Source organism: Podarcis tiliguerta (genome assembly GCF_965153285.1).
Source record: "Podarcis tiliguerta genome assembly, chromosome: 4".
In the NCBI taxonomy this organism is placed as follows: domain Eukaryota; kingdom Metazoa; phylum Chordata; class Lepidosauria; order Squamata; family Lacertidae; genus Podarcis; species Podarcis tiliguerta.
The window spans coordinates 15,931,112-15,950,873 of record NC_139537.1 but is presented as its reverse complement, the minus strand read 5'-3'; the positions used below and the strand labels follow the sequence as shown (position 1 = coordinate 15,950,873).

Here is a 19,762-nt window from a genome sequence, read left to right as displayed (position 1 = left end):
GTCTTAGGCTGCAGGCAAAGGGACTGACCCTGCTCAAGTGGTTTTATGTTATTCCCACACATGGTCCTGCAGGGTGGGATCACACTATGCTGAAATAGTTCCGACATATGGTTAGGAAGGCAAATATGTGTCAAAAACAGCACTTCAGAGCACAGGTGGGGAACAGCACATTTAAATGTTAACACACACGCACACACACGTATATATCTATATGCTTCCATACACACTGCCTAGGCTTGCGCTCAGGGGAGGTCAATTTGGTGATGCTAACACAGATATTTGACTTCAAGCATGTAGCCGCGACTCCCCTTGCAATTTCTGGTGGTGCAGGAAGAACAGCAGCACTGTTAATTGCTTATTAGCACAATTTGAACTGCAAGGTCTACAGGTGTCATCATGGGCATAGCCAAGGGTGCTAGATCCACAACTATTTTTGAAAAATCTCAACAACTTTGGCTGCCCCCCCCCAAATAACAGAAATCCTGGCTACGCCCATGGGTGCCACATCCAAATAACCTCAACAAGAAATTCAGAAAAGTAATGCAGATCAGCAAATGCTGCTAAGAAACTGCAGGTTATAGGGAAGAAAGATGAGCAGGAACGTTGGAAAGATTTTCATGTGTATGCTCGGAGTATAAACCCCAGAATGCTTGGTTCTGTATGATAAGTGTAAGATTAGAGTTATGTCAAATGGTCTTATTTCCTGCTGTAGTCTTGTCCCCCCCCCCACTCCCTGCCCATATTCTACAAGGCAATCGCTTCCTTTAACGTCAATAGGTGCTAATCTCCGTAAGGACCAAATGACCTGCGCTGCTTTTTGTTCTGTTTGCATACCTGTTGTTTCCCTAACATTTTCTCTTTTATCTCTAACTCCGTTTGTAACTGCCTTTCCAGTAGAGCAGCTTTCTCCATGATAGTTGCTATAGTAATCTCCTTCTGATGAAGCTCTTCTGTCAGGTCAGAGATTTCCGTCCTCATTCTTTCCACCTCAGAGCGATGGGACTGTTCTTCCTGATAAAGGCGGTCCCTTATCTGCAGCAAATAGGGAAGAATGAGCGCTGGCATTGCAGATAGCATCGTTTTTTTTTCACATACCACCAACTTTTGGGGTTCTCCGTTTTCAACACAGCAACCCTACCAGCCATGTGAGCGATAGCTCAGAGATTTAGAAAGGCTTACGATTCAGACCAGCTTCTTTGTGTTTCAGTTTAGAGTTCACACTTTCCACCTCCTCTCTTGTTTAAACGCTACATGCCAAGAATCATAGGAGCCAACTCTGAGCGGGCATGAGGGCTTCGGCCCCCACAATAAAATATTTGAGGAGGCCGGGCCCCCACAAAGTTGACTGGCATTCCCATTCAAATGGTGTGTGTATACTGTGTCATGTGATCGATTTTGCGGGGCGGGGCTTACCTGGGCCCCCACAATATTTTATCCAAGTTGGCACCCCTGCCGAAAGGAAGTCAAGTGAAAGAAAATTTACCCACCAACGTTAATGTGCCCGGCAGTCCAACCTCTGAAAGCGTAATGCTGGTGGTCAACAATAGAGGTTTAAAGACTGTCTCAAGGAAAATCTAAAAAACACTGCCAACTGGAAAACACTGGCCTGTGAGTGCTCCAGTTGGAGAACAGCCTTTACCCAAGGTGCCATGGACTTTGAAGACACTCGAACTCAGGATGCAAGGGAGAAACGTGCTAAGAGGAAGGCACGCTTGGCAAATCCACACCGTGATCAACTCCCACCAATGTCCCCACTGTGGATGGACGTGTGGGTCCAGAATTGGCCTCCACAGTCACTTTGTTAAAACCGTGTTTATGGAAGACAATCTTACTCGGCTACGAATGATTGCCAAAGAAGAAGGAGGAGGAGGAGGAGGAGGAGGAGGAGGAGGAGGCTAGTTTCTAACACATTCCTCTTTATCTGCCACCCAGATGAACATGAGGCATTTTCAGAGGTCAAGGACACATCCCAGCCAGTCAAAAACATTCAGAATTTGAAGCAGGATGCAACCTGGGGAGATTTCCGAGAGGTATGGAGGCAGGGAGGTCCCCATTTTGCTCCCTGCCTACCACTGTTTTAAAACATTCATAGGATGAAAGTGGTTGGTGGTCTATCAAGCTGCATATATTGCCTTGTTGGTCCTTCACTTTACTGTGATCACCACACAGCAAACGCGACTTGTTCTGTTCTGTTCTGAGCAGAATTGCAAAATGCCATTTTTGGCATTTGCAAAAACAGAAGGATATCTGCATCAGCAAACAAATGCTCAGAGTATGTTCTGTCAATGCTGTTGATGTCACAAAGTGTAATGTTACACTGTTTGGACGTGATGTTGACCAATTCATAACCTGGAGAGTGAGCGTCAGGCAAGCAGTTGTATGTCGATTCCCTTCTGCACTCTTATTTACGGAGAAATCTCAGACACAGAGACATCCTTCACCTTGCAATTCAAGGTACCGTATTTTTCGCCCCATAGGACGCACCGGCCCATAGGACGCACCTAGTTTTTTGGGGGGGAAATAAAGGGAAAAATTTTTATTTCCCCCCCAGATGCGCTGTGCTAATCCCGAAGCTTGGGGCATGCAGAGCTCAGCGCGCCCCAAGCTTCTGGGTGCCGGCAAGGTCTCCGCTAGCCGTGGGAGAGCCACGCAGCCCTCCCAGGGCTAGCGGAGCGCTGCGCCAATCCCGAAGCTTGGGGCGTGCGGAGCTCAGCGAGCCCCAAGCTTCTGGGTGCTGGCAAGGTCTCTGCTAGCCGTGGGAGAGCTGCGCAGCGCCGCGCAGCTTTCCCACAGCTAGCAGAGCGCTGCGCCAATCCCGAAGCTTGGGGCGTGCGGAGCTCAGCGCGCCCCAAGCTTCTGGGTGCCGGCAAGGTCTCCGCTAGCCCTGGAAGAGCTGCGCGGCTTTCCCAGGGCTAGCGGAGCGCAGCGCCAATCCCGAAGCTTGGGGCGTGCGGAGCTCAGAGCGCCCCAAGCTTCTGGGTGCCGGCAAGGTCTCCGCTAGCCCTGGAAGAGCTGCGCGGCTTTCCCAGGGCTAGCGGAGCGCAGCGCCAATCCCGAAGCTTGGGGCGTGCGGAGCTCAGAGCGCCCCAAGCTTCTGGGTGCCGGCAAGGTCTCCGCTAGCCCTGGGAGAGCCACGCAGCTCTCCCACAGCTAGCGGAGCGCTGCGCCAATCCCGAGGCTTGGGGCGTGCGGATCTCAGCGCGCCCCAAGCTTCTGGGTGCCAGCAAGGTCTCCGCTAGCCCTGGGAGAGCCACGCAGCTCTCCCAGGGCTAGCAGAGCGCTGCGCTAATCCCGAAGCTTGGGGCGTGCGGAGCTCAGCGCGCCCCAAGCTTCTGGGTGCCGGCAAGGTCTCCACTAGCCGTGGGAGAGCCGCGCGGCTTTCCCACAGCTAGCGGAGCGCTGCGCCAATCCCGAAGCTTGGGGAGTGCGGAGCTCAGCGCGCCCCAAGCTTCTGGGTGCTGGCAAGGTCTCTGCTAGCTCCCATGGCTAGCAGATAGCTTCCTGAAGCCTGGAGAGCGAGAGGGGTCGGTGCGCACCGACCCCCCTCGCTCTCCAGGCTTCAGCGAAAGCCTGCATTCGCCCCATAGGACGCACACACATTTCCCCTTCCTTTTTGGAGGGGAAAAAGTGCGTCCTATAGGGCGAAAAATACGGTATTCTCTTATCCCTACAGCGAAGAGAGTGGGAAGGAGTTTGGGATAGCAAGCCCAGAAGCCCAGGGCCTACCCCCAAATTTTCTCCAAGGAGAATCCGGAGAGGCAAAGGAATTTTCCAAAAGGGCTAAATGGTTAGAAACTACTTATATCAGCTTTAAAAGCAGGTTGCACGTAGTAACCGGAGTCTACTGTTCCCCCTCTAAGCAAGGAAAGTCAATAGTTAAAGTACCAGGTACGACCAGAAATAACTTTTAGCAGCTCACTAAAGAGAAAACATGATAAAAATAAATAAAGGCTATGCTGGCATAGTGTTACAAAAAAAGCAAAAAAACCCAAACCCCACTCTCGGAGAAAATAAGCTTGCCACTAGTGTTATTTAATGGGTTGTTCTATGCTATTAGCTTTGAAGGTCACATTTCCTGTACCGCTTTGCTCTCCCCCGAGAGTATAAAGAAGCTTGTGGGTTTTCATAAGTTTTCTGCCAATAACAAATAGCGAGGTGCCAATAAATCCTCCTGTTTCTTAGAACAATACAGCCCTTCACGATGCCAATATAAAAAGGGCCAATCAGCAACGTTCAGTTGTATTCTGTTTCCTTATGAATTGCCATTGATTTTCATTGCACTCTTACATGCAATGTGCCCCTTCGGCAATATTAAGGGTTACTGGGCACATGCTTCAGACACGCTGGAGATCCATTTCAAAGTCGCTAAGAACCAAGGGTGTCTCTCCCCTTAAAAACTGATGGCTTTAGGAAGCTAGTGTAAATGAAATCAACGCTCTTAAATGCTGCAATATTTTAAAAGCCCCCCCACCCCAGTTCCTCAGGCAGCTTCTGCCCACCTGTGCCCTCCAGATGTTTGGATTACAACTCCAGACAGAAGTACTGTTATTGGGGAACAGGGGGCGGCCAGGTGTGGAGGACTCCCTGGTCCTGAATGGGGTAACTGTGCACCTGAAGGACCAGGTGTGCAGCCTGGGAGTCATTTTGGGCTCACAGCTGTCCATTGAGGCGCAGGTTAATTCTGTGTCCAGGGCAGCTGTCTACCAGCTCCATCTGGTACGCAGGCTGAGACCCTACCTGCCCTCAGTCTGTCTTGCCAGAGTGGTGCATGCTCTAGTTATCTCCCGCTTGGACTACTGCAATGTGCTCTACGTGGGGCTACCTTTGAAGGTAACTTGGAAACTGCAATTAATCCAGAATGTGGCAGCTAGACTGGTGACTGGGAGCGGCCGCCGAGACCATATAACACCAGTCCTGAAAGACATTCATTGGTTCCCAGTACGTTTCCGAGCACAATTCAAAGTGTTGATGCTGACCTTTAAAGCCCTAAACGGCCTCGGTCCTGTATACCTGAAGGAGTCTCCACCCCATCATCCAGCCCAGAGACTGAGGTCCAGCTCCGAGGGCCTTCTGGCAGTTCCCTCGCTGCGACAAGTGACATTACAGGGAACCAGGCAGAGGGCCTTCTTGGTAGTGGCGCCCACCCCCCTATGGAACGCCCTCCCAGCAGATGTCAAGGCAATAAACAACTATTTTACTTTTAAAAGACAACTGAAGGCGGCCCTGTTTAGGGAAGTTTTTAATGTCTGACGCTGTATTGTTTTTAATATTCGGTCGGAAGCTGCCCAGAGTGGCTGGGGAAACCCAGCCAGATGGGCGGGGTAAAAATAATAAATTATTATTATTATTATGTAATCCACATGGGCAGAGACCAACAGGCCTGATTAGCATTCAGTGGGACTTGACAGCATGACCTCTAACAGGCTGCAAAATTATCTGCAGCGTGTAAGGCTAGTGAATGGATAGCTCAGTTGATGCTGATGACACCAAGGTTGCAGGTTCAACCTCCATATAGGACAACTGCATATTCCTGCGTTAAAAGGTGATCCTCAGGGCCCTTTCCAGCTCGAAAATTCTCTAAGAAGAGGCAGTTTGAAAAGCACCAATTCTGGCTGCATCCACACTTTCCATTTACTGTAGAATGGCCGAACTTTGGCCACTTCCCTTTTTTACACCTGCGTGATGTTCTGATCAAGACATACTGTAAGGGCATCAGGGGGTTGCTCGAGAGCAATCAGGCAAATGCCTCCCTGGTCGGCTGTAAAGCCTTGTTATTGGTGCCAAAGAAACCTTCAACATGCAGAGCACCACTATTCCGTGGCTGGCTCATTCACTGGCAGAATCTGAGAGCGGGAAGTCCTTAAACCTTCCCCAGCAGAGTAGTTTCTTGACGCCCAGTCTGTGCTTCCCCTCTCTGCGCGGAAGCCTACTGCGCAGGGAGGGCGTGGGTAACAGAGGACCTCTCTCCTCCCTGCTTTGCTCAGGCAAGGTGTCCTGGCACCAGTGGCGTAGCGTGGGGGGTGCAGGGGGGGCCGGCTGCACCGGGCGCAACATCGGGGGGGGGGGCGCTCGCACTCACAGCTCTCTGCCCCTACCTGGCTCACTCACTCTCTCTCACCGCAGTGCTGGCTGTGCGAATCCAATTCGAGCCGCCGGGTCACCGCCCACTGTGGAGGGGAGGGTGCCAGGCGTGCCGTGCGGTGCGGAGAGAGAGCGAGGGACTGTCTGGGGGAGGGACAGTGCAGCGGGTGTGTGTGTGTGTGTGTGTGCAAATTACTTGCCTTGCCCCGGGTTAGGGGGTGCAAATTACTTGCCTTGCCCCGGGTGCTGACAACCTACGCTACACCACTGCCTGGCACTGCCTCGCCTCCCCCGAGCCCTGAAGCTTCTCTCTGCTGGAGGCGTGGTTACTCTCCTCCGCTGAGGAGGTGCTGCTTCCCATGATCTTTGGGGGCTTTCTGTAATCCATTCGGCTTTTCCCCTCTCGCCCCTGAGCCGATGGCAGTTCCCTGACACATACCCTGCCCATATTTTACCTGTTCAGCTTCCTTCCTTTCTCAGAGCTCAGAAAATCCAACTTTCTCACTTTTTTTAAAAAACACACAAAGCGACAGCTATGCAGGCGCCCCAAGTGCATACAGCCCGCTGTGCAGCTGTTCGATAGCTTTTCTGGCAGATTATTGCCTGCTGAAGCCAATTCCGTCTCTCACCTCTTTAGGAGTCCCTTTTATCCCTCTGGTTGGTTGGTTGGCATCCCTCTCTTCCCTTTCCAAACAATATTGCCTTTATATTCTGCACTGCCTTCCTTAAACCACAGCAAGGATGGAGTGGGGCAATAATCATAACTGGGAGTGCTTCTCTCCCACACCACAATCCCAATGAAATTTACTCCAACCCCTGAAAAACATTCGGGGTTTGCGAAAGGCGGACTGCCCAGCAGGCAAAAGAAATGTGTAAAAGTCTGGAAGTAGAGTTGTTATTCCACTTCCAGCTTTAACAGCAGTGACTGGATTCTGATAACACTGACGGCACACTGGAAATGCATTTAGAACACTTGCATTAACTGGTACAAAGCTGGAGAAGAGAGATTTGAGACCCACAATTAGCCCAGAAAGCTTCTTTCTCATGCGCCAATGTCCTTCTACAGCCTGGATCATAGTTTTTCCTTAATTGTGACCCACGGAATAAGATCAGAACATACCTGGTTCAGCTCTTTCTGCTGATTTTCCTGCTGTTGTTCCAAGGCAAGTATCTGAGCTTTTTTTATTTCCAAGTCCTTGATGCATTGTGCATAAGCTGACTGAAGTCTTAAAGAAAGAAAGAAAGAAAGAAAGAAAGAAAGAAAGAAAGAAAAAAAGAAAGAAAGAAAGAAAGAAAGAAAGAAAGAAACCTATTACAAGTCCAGTTTCCCCTTTTTGAAAAACAAACCAACCCAAATTTATTGTTTTATTATATGAAACACATTACATTATGTTTGTATGACACTACACAAGTCTCTTTGCCTGAGGCAAACTGTTTTTAGTAAATACCAGTGTGTTGAGAGGGTGAAAAAATTGTAAACATTTTTAGAGGTTCCTACAAGGTGCTTCTTCTAATCAGGGCCACACTCAGGTCAGTGGACTCAAGACGGAAACCATTCAGGGCATAAAGAATGAAATGTGCCCCCAATTTTAAGTCAGAAAGAAAGTGTGTTTCAAGCATCAGCAATTATGAAAAAGCTAGGTTGGCAAGTATTGTATACACTTTACAAATACATTATTAGACTGGGTTCGGGGTGGAAGGCTGCTGTTGCAAATACGCTGGCAAGGGAGCGAGTCCTATGGAACACAGTGAGACTTACTTCTGAGTAGCGTGGTAGGATTGTGTCACGCTGAACTCAGCCCAAATGAGGAAGTTTTGCAACACACTTTGGAAAGCTATGGCTGGTGCAAGCTCTAGGCTATGGGGGGACCTTGGGCAAGTGGTCAGTGGGCCCACTGCCATATCTATATCTATATCTATATATCTATATATCTATATCTATATCTATATCTATATATATATCTATATATGCAGGTTTTGGTGTCTTCGGGTGTCTTCCCGTGTAAAAGTTGGGGTGTCTAGGCGACGTTTCGACGAGGTCTCACTCGTCATCTTCAGGCTGGTGCTTTCGGCTTCTTGTTACTGGAACAGAGCAGGATCTCAGTGTTTGAGTTCCTATAAATACTGTTGAGGAGGTGTGGTGTATAGCCTCCAATGTTCTGGGCAGAGAGGAGGTTCCCAGGCTAGTGTGCCTTTTCTTCTTTTGTTCCTTAATTACTTGAGGGATATCTTGAGTGATTTCTTGAGTGATTTCCTGAATCCCACTTAGGTGGGTCATTAGGTGTGGATTAGTTGCTAAAGCCTTCGTGTCTTGAACTCTTGAACTTTGTGAAGAGTTTTTCTGAGAAGATGGCTGTACTGCACTTGGTTGTGCTCTGGCTTGGCTTCGTGTATAGGGGCGAGCTGTGGTTTTGTGGCTGGCACAGGCCACAAAACCACAGCTCGCCCCTATACACGAAGCCAAGCCAGAGCACAACCAAGTGCAGTACAGCCATCTTCTCAGAAAAACTCTTCACAAAGTTCAAGAGTTCAAGACACGAAGGCTTTAGCAACTAATCCACACCTAATGACCCACCTAAGTGGGATTCAGGAAATCACTCAAGAAATCACTCAAGATATCCCTCAAGTAATTAAGGAACAAAAGAAGAAAAGGCACACTAGCCTGGGAACCTCCTCTCTGCCCAGAACATTGGAGGCTATACACCACACCTCCTCAACAGTATTTATAGGAACTCAAACACTGAGATCCTGCTCTGTTCCAGTAACAAGAAGCCGAAAGCACCAGCCTGAAGATGACGAGTGAGACCTCGTCGAAACGTCGCCTAGACACCCCAACTTTTACACGGGAAGACACCCGAAGACACCAAAACCTGCATTCCTGTACCCGTGAAAATCTACGAAAGCAAATATCTATATATATATATATATATAGATATATATATATATGTATATATATATATTCACAATAACCTTCAAATCAAATAATTACAGTATTACATAAGCTTACTGCCCACCCTCACCTCCACAGCGTTTTCACTCAAACCTTTTCTACTGTTATACAGTGGTACCTCAGGTTACATACACTTCAGGTTACAGACTCTGCTAACCCAGAAATATTGCTGCAGGTTAAGAACTTTGCTTCAGGATGAGAACAGAAATTGTGGTCTGGCGGTGCGGCAGCAGCGGGAGGCCCCATTAGCTAAAGTGGTGCTTCAGGTTAAGAACAGTTTCAGGTTAAGTACAAACCTCCGGAACAAATTAAGTACTTAACCCGAGGTACCACTGTATTGTTATCTATTACACAAAGTTACTATCACAATTATTTTGTCATTTTTCATCTGCTGCTTTTATCTCAAGGCCTCCCCATTCTTCTATAAAAAGTTCCTCATTTTGATCTCTTAATTTTGCTGTGCACTTTTTGCCATTTCTGCATAGCCCACTACTTTCAAAAGCCACTCCTCCTTTGCTTTCTCTCTCTTAAAGGTAAAGGGGTAAAGGGACCCCTGACATTAGGTCCAGTTGTAGCCAACTCTGGGGTGGCGGTGCTCATCTCGCTTTACAGCTTCTGGGTCATGTGGCCAGCATGACTAAGCCGCTTCTGGCGAACCAGAGCAGCGCACGGAAATGCCGTTTACCTTCCCGCCGGAGTGGTACATATTTATCTACTTGGACTGGTGCATTTTCGAACTGCTAGGCTGGCAGGAGCAGAGACCGAGCAACGGGAGCTCACCCTGGGATTCAAACCGCCAACCTTCTGATCGGCAAGCATTTAACCCACAGCGCCACCCGTGTCTTAGGTGGCCCAAACTGCAGCATCACCCAAAGGCAGAGAGAAGCACCCGCACCTTCTCCTTGCTCCATTGCCAGTTGTTTATTCAGAGAGGGCAGGCAAACTGCCAGCAACATTAAGGACAAAGGGTAGCAGCAGCAGCCAGCAGCAGATGTTGGCAACAGGCCCCTTGCTCGGTCATAAGCTCTAACAGGGGTTCATCAGTACTGATCCCCAATAATGCCTCTGGCTTGTAACCTTAGGCTCACTAGGCATTTGGCCACGAGGGAGAAATACCAAGCATTCAGCTCCTGCCCTTTAAATGTAGTAAAATACTCGTACTGGCAACACACTGTCAGGTGCCCTGATGTGAACACAAAAAGCAACCTTAAACAACACAGTTCAGAAGCTAATTATTTCGAGGCTGAGTGCTTGAGGTTCCCAGTTATCTGCATAACGCCAGAGCCCTCCGATGAGCCACCGTCGCGCATGCTATCAAACAAAGCGTGTCACAAAATCATCTTGTTAAACTGTTAAACTGTCCATCCTTAGTGATCAAGCTGCAAAAAAAAGAGTTCAGGATTCTCTTGAGGACAGCTTTCCCTCCTATATTTGAAAGTTTAAGGTAAAGGGACCCCTGACCATTAGGTCCAGTCGTGGCTGACTCTGGGGTTGCAACGCTCATCTCGCTTTATTGGCCGAGGGAGCCGGCGTACAGCTTCCGGGTCATGTGGCCAGCATGACTAAGCCGCTTCTGGTGAACCAGACCAGCGCATGGAAACGCCGTTTACCTTCCCGCCGTAGTGGTACCTATTTACCTACTTGCACTTGACATGCTTTCGAACTGCTAGGTTGGCAGGAGCAGGGACCCAGCAACGGGAGCTCACCCCGTCGCAGGGATTCGAACCGTCAACCTTCTGATCAGGAAGCCCTAGGCTCTGTGGTTTAACGCACAGCGCCACCTGCGTCCCATTTGAAAGTTTATTAAAAGCAAATTGCTTGTTTCTTTTTAAAGTAAGAACCCAAAGAGAAAAAGGGGACAAAATTATCCTGGTCTTCCCATTTATTTGTGTTTGGGGACACCCCAAACCCATCCAATGTGGTTGCCCATCCAATTCAGCACGGCATATGCAGGAGAACTTCCCATTGTACCGTACCTATATTTACAATAGGAACAGTGTGCGTTGCTATGCACATCACTATATTTTGGCACGTGTAGCGAACTTATATTGAGTTAGACCACTGGCTGATGAATCTAATAAAACCAATGGACAGGTTTAACCATTTCAGTGTCTCTGCTCTGAGCAGGTGTAATGTTTGCTATCGCCCCCCAGAGGCACTCACTCTCACGTCAACATGCACCAATTCACGCAGGGGAGACTTGTATTTTAAATACCTACTTCACGCGGCTTTCTTCGTTATTTTTATACTCTTCCATTTTGGCGACTTCGTTGCGCAGCTGCTGGCATTCCAGCTCGACCATATTCAAGAGATCCTCGCGTGACTTCAGTTCGTTCGTCACTTGGGCGAGCCTTGCTTCAATATTCTAAACAAAGACAAACAAATGCGTTCAAAATAGCCTACCCAGTGATGGCTTCACGGAAGGTGGTTCTGTCACACAAAGAACTAATTCACATATGCCATGGCTTGTAATAAGCTTCTGAAAGATGTTATTCCGCTCTTCACCTCTTTTTTAAAATTATTGTTTCCCTAAGATTTTCCACAGAATTAGCCTTGTTTCACTGTCAGTTTGTACTACAGTGGTACCTCGGGTTAAGTACTTAATTCGTTCCGGAGGTCCGTTCTTAACCTGAAACTGTTCTTAAACTGAAGCACCACTTTAGCTAATGGGGCCTCCTGCTGCCGCTGCGCCACCGGAGCACGATTTCTGTTCTCATCCTGAAGCAAAGTTCTTAACCTGAAGCACTATTTCTGGGTTAGCGGAGTCTGTAACCTGAAGCGTATGTAACCTGAAGCATATGTAACCTGAGGTACCACTGTACTGATGAAGCCCAAGACGGCGAAACAAGGCTAATATTCTGGAAATCCTTGTCTTAGACTCTGTGAAAGGATTCTGTGGAACTGCAACAACCTTTGTTGCAGACTGTTGGACTCTATGAACAGACAGGTGGAGTAGACACTTTCACATATATGGACCTTATGCATAAACTGATTAGAGAATGAACTGATCCACTGGGTCTTCTACTTTTTTGTTGAACTTTATGAGCTACTTTTGTTGAAATCTGCAATTCAATACAATGAATAGTATATATTATTTTTTCAAACGTACAGCTGGTTACGTCTTCTGTGTTTATTGAATATGTTTCATGTAACCAGAGGTTTCTTGTTGTTTTGCGCATTCAAGCATTGGGGCAATCCTTTGTTTTGGATGGAGGGGAGTGTTGGGATACTGCCAGGGAGACAAAGTCCATCATGACTCCACATCGTCTCCGGACGTCCATCAATCTCCCGTAGACACGCAGTATCAGCAATTAGCGACACGAGCTCCAGAAATAGCTTCCCACATTCCAGAGCCGATGCACACTCTATCAGCAGATAATGCACAGCGAAAAATGCACTCAGGAGAGCATTATTTACAAGTTTATTTTTCGTTGGTCAGAACAAAGAAAAACATGACTGCCTGCTTCAGTGTTCCGGCACAGAGAGAGAAACGAAAACAAAGACACAACAGAAACATCCAGTGAAACAGGAAAATACGCAGGCTGTGACACAAACATCCTGCTCCCTTTTAAGGTGGAATGGAAATATCCTAACAGGGAGGTTGTAGTGTCCGCCTGCCCCTTCAAACGCTGGGGTATCCTGTTAAAGGGAACTGGGGTGAGTGGCCATGTCCACATGCCCGGGGGGGCGCGAAGGCACTCCTCCAGATGGTGTCCCTGCAGGGGTCACCCTATTTGATGTAAGTCTTAGGAACCCCCCTCTGGATTTACCACGCGTCACTTCTGGCGGGTGGGCCGGAAATATTTTGATTGCGCCATGCCCAGGCCAAACCTCTTCCATCTGTAGTCAATAAAGTCGTGGCCTGTTTGACCCAAAAAAACAGCCTCATGGGTCTCTTATTTGCATGGGGAGGCCGACACCTGGTCCTGCAATTGAGTATAAAACCCTATGCATGCTCACTTGATTATAAATCTCATTGAATAAAATGGGGTTTATTTCTAAGTAACTTCAAGCAGGATCAGGTTAAGAGATTTTTTTTTATGCCATCGTGTTAGGAACATAAGAAGCTGCCTTATATTGAGTCGGGCCAAGGATTTATTATTATTATTATTTATAAAATTTATATACCGCTTGATTGTAAAAAAAGAGAAAAGAAATACCCTCAAAGTGGTTAACAAACACAATCCATCTTGCTCAGTATTTACCGTATTTTTTGCACTATAAGACTCACTTTTTCCCTCCTAAAAAGTAAGGGGAAATTTGTGTGCATCTTATGGAGCGAATGCAGGCTGCACAGCTATCCCAGAAGCCAGAACAGCAAGAGGGATTGCTGCTTTCACTGCGCAGCGATCCCTCTTGCTGTTCTGGCTTCTGAGATTCAGAATATTTTTTTTCTTGTTTTCCTCCTCCAAAAACTAGGTGCGTCTTGTGGTCTGGTGCGTCTTATAGAACGAAAAATACGGTACATTGACTGGCAGTGAGGGCTTCCGGCGGAGGACACTCTTAGCTCTACCCAGAGATGCCAGGGATTGAACTTGGAACCTTCCGTGTTGAAAGCAGATGCTCAACTCTTTTTATGTGATGACCACCTGGAGGCTTTTGAGGGGAAGAGTCAACATGCAGACACATTGGGCACAATGCAATGCAGAGGCAGACTTGGAACCTGGTGTTTTGGAAAGTTCCATGCAGAGACTGCTTCTCAGTCCCTACATTCAACATCCAGCTCTCGTATCTGCATTAGCAAGACATATATAGGTTTTATATCGGTTTAACTGCCATGGCTTTCACCAAAGAACCTTGGGAACTGCAGGTAGGTGGGGGCAAGTATTTCTTCCTAGAGATCCCTAGTCCTCTATCACATAAATACATGCCCAATATTTTTTCTGGGGAAAGGGAATGACTGTTTAAACTAATTTAAGTCTGTAATTTAGAAGCCCCCCCCCCCCCAAATAAATAAAATCTCCCAGAAATACATTCGCTATATTTGGAATTATATGTTCTACTGTTATGGTAAGTGGTAACCGTGTTATCCACAAGGCAAGCTATACCATATGACGGTAACAAACTAAATTATATCAACAGCCATATCATCCGTCAACAGGAGAAAGAGAAAGGCTGCGGATTTCAGCATTGGAATGTGCAAGTGTGGGAGTTATTGCTTCCATTTATTTGACTACATTTCAAACTGAAATGCCAAACTTTTGAAAGCTTCTGAAATAGTCATGGTGGTGACTCACAACTCCAAAAATGATCTGCTGTGATATGGAAAACAAGTGCCTTGAGAGGCTGAGAGGCTTTTTGGAGACGTTTTTCGAAATGGTAGAAGGAGAAGGGAAGAGAACTAACTGCACTGAATGAATGGAACATGCATTCTATATGGAAATTAATGAAGAGATGATTCACGGACCACTGTCCTCTGCAATTCAATAGTGGCTCCATCATAACCCTACCAAATATAGATGAGGTGTTGCACAGAAGCAATCTACTCATTATTAGAAAAAAAGGGGGTCTCTTTAAAGGGATGCCGGTCTCACAAGATCATGGGAGACCATACAAAGGTGAGATGTTTTGGCTTGCTTGTTCACTTCTGCCCCAAAGTGAGAGAAGGGGGGGGGGGAGGAAGTGAGCCCCAGGGTCATTCTTCATCTTCAGTGTGGTGTAATAATAATAATAATAATAATAATAATAATTTATTTATACCCTGCCCATCTGGCTGGGCTTCCCCAGCCACTCTGGGCGGCTTCAAAAAAATAATAATTAAAATACAGTAATGCATCAAACATTAAAAACTTCCTTAAACAGGGCTGCCTTCAGATGTCTTCTAAAAGTCTGGTAGTTGTTGTTCTCTTTGACATCTGATGGGAGGGCGTTCCACAGGGCGGGCGCCACTACCGAGAAGGCCCTCTGCCTGGTTCCCTGTAACTTGGCTTCTCGCAGTGAGGGAACTGCCAGAAGGCCCTCGCAGCTGGACCTCAGTGTCTGGGTTGAACGATGGGGGTGGAGACGCTCCTTCAGATATACTGGACCGAGGCCATTTAGGGCTTTAAAGGTCAGCACCAACAATTTGAATTGTGCTTGGAAACGTACTGGGAGCCAATGTAGGTCTTTCAAGACCGGTGTTACATGGTCTCGGCAGCCGCTCCCAGTCACCAATCTAGCTGCCGCATTCTAGATTAGTTGTAGTTTCTGGGTCACCTTCAAAGGTAGCCCCACGTAGAGCACATTGCAGTAGTCCAAGTGGGAGATAACCAGAGCATGCACCACTTTGGTGAGGCAGTCCGCAGGCAGATAGGGTCTCAGCCTACGTACCAGATGAAGCTGGTAAACAGCTGCCCTCGACACAGATTTGACCTGTGCTTCCATGGACAGCTGTGAGTCCAGAATGACTCCCAGGCTGCGCACCTGGTCCTTCATGGGCACAGTTACCCCATTCAGGACCAGGGAATCCTCCACACCTGCCCGCCTCCTGTCTCCCCAAAACAGTACTTCTGTCTTGTCAGGATTCAACCTCAATCTGTTAGCCGCCATCCATCCATGTAGTGGTTAAGAGAGGTGGACTCGTAATCTGGTGAACCGGGTTCGCTTCCCCGCTCCTCCACATGCAGCTGCTGGGTGACCTTGGGCCAGTCACACTTCTTTGAAGTCTCTCAGCCCCACTCACCTCACAGAGTGTTTGTTGTGGGGGAGGAAGGGAAAGGAGAATGTTAGCTGCTTTGAGACTACTTTGGGTAGTGATAAAGCGGGATATCAAAGCCAAACTCTTCTTCTTCCCAGGTACAATCCCAACTCATAGACCCTATGAGTAAAGCCAGTTCAAGCTCATTTGCTGCCACAGGTGAAAATGACCCTCCCCTTCAATGGCATTTGCCACTTCCAGCTATTCTGAAGGGGCTGTTGGGCCATTTATTTGCAAGAGAAAATGGAACGCCATTAGCAGAAGAAGGGAGGGGGTACAACTCCTTCAGGTGCTGCAAGGAGCCCAGGCGAGACTGTACTATCTTCACAAGGTCATCTTCTTAATTAGCCGGGAGCCACCTGTAGTTCTGCTACTCAAATGCTTTCTAGGTTTCCCTCTTGCCTTACTCCATTCCTGGGGAAAGCCCACTCTTCAAAGGAAACATCTATCTGGAGAAAACCCGAATTGCAGTTTGCACCAATTGAGCATTAAAGAGCAGTTTTCCCAGGGGTGAGAGGAGCTGAGAGCCAAGAGGATGAACACCTCAGAGTTCAAGGGCACATTCCAGCCAGGCAGAAACGCCCAAGGAGGGTATGAAGCAAAGCTGGAGAGGGGTTGTGCCAGGGGCAAGTCCAAAGGGCCAGAGGTTTCTAACACTTGCACTAGACAATACTAGGGAGAGAAAAGTCGGACGTGCATAGCTATTTTTAGAAGCAGTCCTACTATCTACTATAATACCTAGACGCAGCCATCTGTACTATATGGTGTTTTGGGTAGCTGCTGTTGCCTCGCCCTCTGCTGGTCCTTTTATTTTATCTGAGCTTTTGAAAAATGCAGCTGCTTAGCAAAGGGGACTCGGGTGGGAAAAGTTCACATGGTTATAGCTGGGGTACGAGAGTCTGTTAGTGAATATTAGAAACTAAAGAACGGGTAGTATTTATATAATATTTGGGAAATGAAGGGGAAATGCAGCCTGCAGAACTGGGCTGCAGAACCCCTGTATTAAGCAACAATGGGGAGACAGGTGCTGGACCATTTAGGGCAATGCAAAAAGCTATCCTCCCCAGGAGTGGTCAGAGATAGGAGATTTGGGAGGTTGCCGGGGGCCGGGCGTGTTGTTACAGGAAAACGTGTCCGTTACTTTTCCATCTGCACCTTCTTGTGGATCTTTCTTACAAAATCTGGATACAGTGGTACCTTGGGTTAAGAACTTAATTCGTTCTGGAGGTCCGTTCTTAATCTGAAACACTTCTTAACCTGAGGTACCACTTTAGCTAATGGGGTCTCCCACTACCGCCATGCGATTTCTGTTCTCATCCTAAAGCAAAGTTCTTAACCCAAGGTACTATTTCTGGGTTAGCGGAGTCTGTAATCTGAAGCATATGTAACCCGAGGTACCATTGTATATTTTAGATTCAAAACTTATCTTTTCCCCACAAGTAAGCTTTCGGTGAAGGTGGCGGGAATGGTTGCATCAGAATCGGCAAATAAGGAGCAAGCGAGAGGGTACCAACCTCCCTGTTTCCGACTCCTCTTTTGACTTGTTCCAGCCATATCCATCTACATTCCAAAGCAACCCTGGGACCATGGATTATTATTACTATTAAGGTAAAGGTACCCCTGCCCGTACGGGCCAGTCTTGACAGACTCTAGGGTTGTGCGCCCATCTCACTTAAGAGGCCGGGGCCAGCGCTGTCCGAAAACACTTCCGGGTCACGTGGCCAGCGTGACATCGCTGCTCTGGCGAGCCAGAGCCGCACACGGAAACGCCGTTTACCTTCCCGCTAGTAAGCGGTCCCTATTTATCTACTTGCACTTAAGGGTGCTTTCGAACTGCTAGGTTGGCAGGCGCTGGGACCGAACAACGGGAGCGCACCCCGCCGCGGGGATTCGAACCGCCGACCTCTTGATCGGCAAGCCCTAGGCACTGAGGCTTTAACCCACAGCGCCACCCGCGTCCCTAATTATTATTATTACTATTACCAGTGCTTTTTTCCCTAAAAATGCGTTTAGGGGTACTCTCATTTTGACTCAAGAAAACCACCATTTTATAGTTCAAATCGGGGGAAATAAATACAGTAAATGGACAAAAGTACAAAGATTCACAAAATGTTTAAGGGTTTGCGTACCCCTGCGTGCCCCTAGAAAAAAAGCACTGACTGTTGTTATTGTTGTTGTTGTTGTTGTTGTTATTATTATTATTATTATTATTATTATTATTATTATTATTATCCCGTCCATCACCCTACGGTGCCAGGGTCGGCCACAGCAATTTAAAATCAAGAGCAGTTTAAAACAAATTGCAATCACAAGAGTAGGGTACACACCATAAAAACATACCTCTCAAGTGTCAAAGGCCAGGGTAAATTAATGTAATTTCAGCATAGGATAAAAAGCGTGCAGTGAGGGTGTCAGATGCAAGGATGTAAGGAGCGAATTCCACAACTTAGGGACTGACCACAGATAATGCCCTCTCCTGGGGCAGGCAATCCAGCTTCTGAGGGTAGTGGCACTACCAAGAGGGCCACCCCCCCCCTGCTGATCTTAACACCTGGGAAGGTCCTTATTACCGCCGCTGACTCTTTACCTGGCACTTCCTTTGGTACATTTTCACTTCCTGCTGGAGCTTTCGGTTTTCCTCCTGCAGCCTGTTCCTGCTCACGGCTATTTCGCTCACGGTCGACTTCAGTTTTTCCATAAAGAGCTCGCTCCTTTCGGTGGGTTCCGCAAGGACGTCACGCTGAACGCCGGGGTGCTCGGTTTGGCACTGGCTGCAGGTACCCGCGTCGTCTTGGCTTAGCTTCTGGCACCGCGTCTGGATTTGACAGTGCTGTGCTTGCTTCTGGCGAGACAAGGAAAACGGCCCGCATGAAATCCATCTCTTTTGCACAGAGGCGCCTCTCCCATTCTGTGAGTCGCCTTCTGTTCAGAAATTTAGAACTCTGAAGCAGAAATCCAACACTGGAGAAATTATTACCGTATTTTTTGCTCTATAAGACGCACCAGACCATAAGACGCACCTAGTTTTTGGAGGAGGAAAACAAGAAAAAAAATATTCTGAATCTCAGAAGCCAGAACATCAAGAGGGATCGCTGCACAGTGAAAGTAGCGATCCCTCTTGCTGTTCTGGCTTCTGGGATAGCTGCACAGCCTGCATTTGCTCCATAAGACGCACACACATTTCCTCTTACTTTTTAGGAGGGAAAAAGTGAGTCTTATAGAGCAAAAAATACGGTATTTTTTTGACAGCAGGTTTCTGACCTAAGATTCGCTACCAGACTTGTATGCTCCTGAGACTTGGGCCAGGCTACCACTGTGGTCCCCAGTGGTCCCCACACATTTGAACATGGGGAGGCAGGTTACACAGGACAGATCTACACAACTGCAATGGGTCGCAGGCAATTCCCTATAAAGTGAGAGTGGGGTGGAGATTTAAAAGATGGCACGGTGATGCCCCCTACAATCACTCCTTCCCTGGTTAATTTTTCTCCTGGGACTACATAGGAAGCTGCCTTATGATGAGTTGGACCATTGCTCCATCTATCTCAGTGCTGTCTGCACTGACTGGCAGCGGCTCTATAAGGTTTCAGACAATAGCCTCTCCCACCCCAACCTGGAGATGCCAGGGACTGAAATGGGACCTTATACCACTGAGCTGCAGTGTTTCTGCTCACAGTTTTAGGGATTAAAAACAGGGCTGGGGAAAAACTTCAGCTCCTGCACTTTTAAATCTCCCTGTCCTCCCACTTTTTTTTTTAAACCAATTAATTGTTATTAGTTTTCAAAAAAATTAATGAATCTACACGAATTACAGTGGTACCTCGGGTTAAGTACTTCATTCGTTCCGGAGGTCCGTACTTAACCTGAAACTGTTCTTAACCTGAAGCACCACTTTAGCTAATGGGGCCTCCCGCTGCTGCCGCGCCACTGGAGCACGATTTCTGTTCTCATCCTGAAGCAAAGTTCTTAACCCGAGGTACTATTTCTGGGTTAGCGGAGTCTGTAACCTGAAACGTATGTAACCTGAAGCGTATCTAACCCGAGGTAAAGTAAAG

At 47.7% G+C, this 19,762-nt stretch overlaps 1 protein-coding gene across 3 annotated transcripts in view; it reads right to left on the bottom strand.

Annotated features, from left to right (window-relative positions):
* Positions 1-19,762, bottom strand: part of DEUP1 (deuterosome assembly protein 1) — a 63,712-nt gene that overhangs the window by 21,045 nt on the left and 22,905 nt on the right. For 2 of the 3 annotated variants that reach the window (XM_083436502.1, XM_083436504.1), the window contains 4 exons: positions 18,295-18,549; positions 11,251-11,396; positions 7,202-7,307; positions 835-1,032 (listed from right to left, as the gene is read on the bottom strand). In XM_083436502.1, the coding sequence (XP_083292628.1) occupies positions 835-1,032; positions 7,202-7,307; positions 11,251-11,396; positions 18,295-18,549 (705 nt within the window). The remainder of the gene's footprint in view (positions 1-834; positions 1,033-7,201; positions 7,308-11,250; positions 11,397-18,294; positions 18,550-19,762) is intronic. The other variant, XM_083436503.1, reaches the window with a different exon arrangement.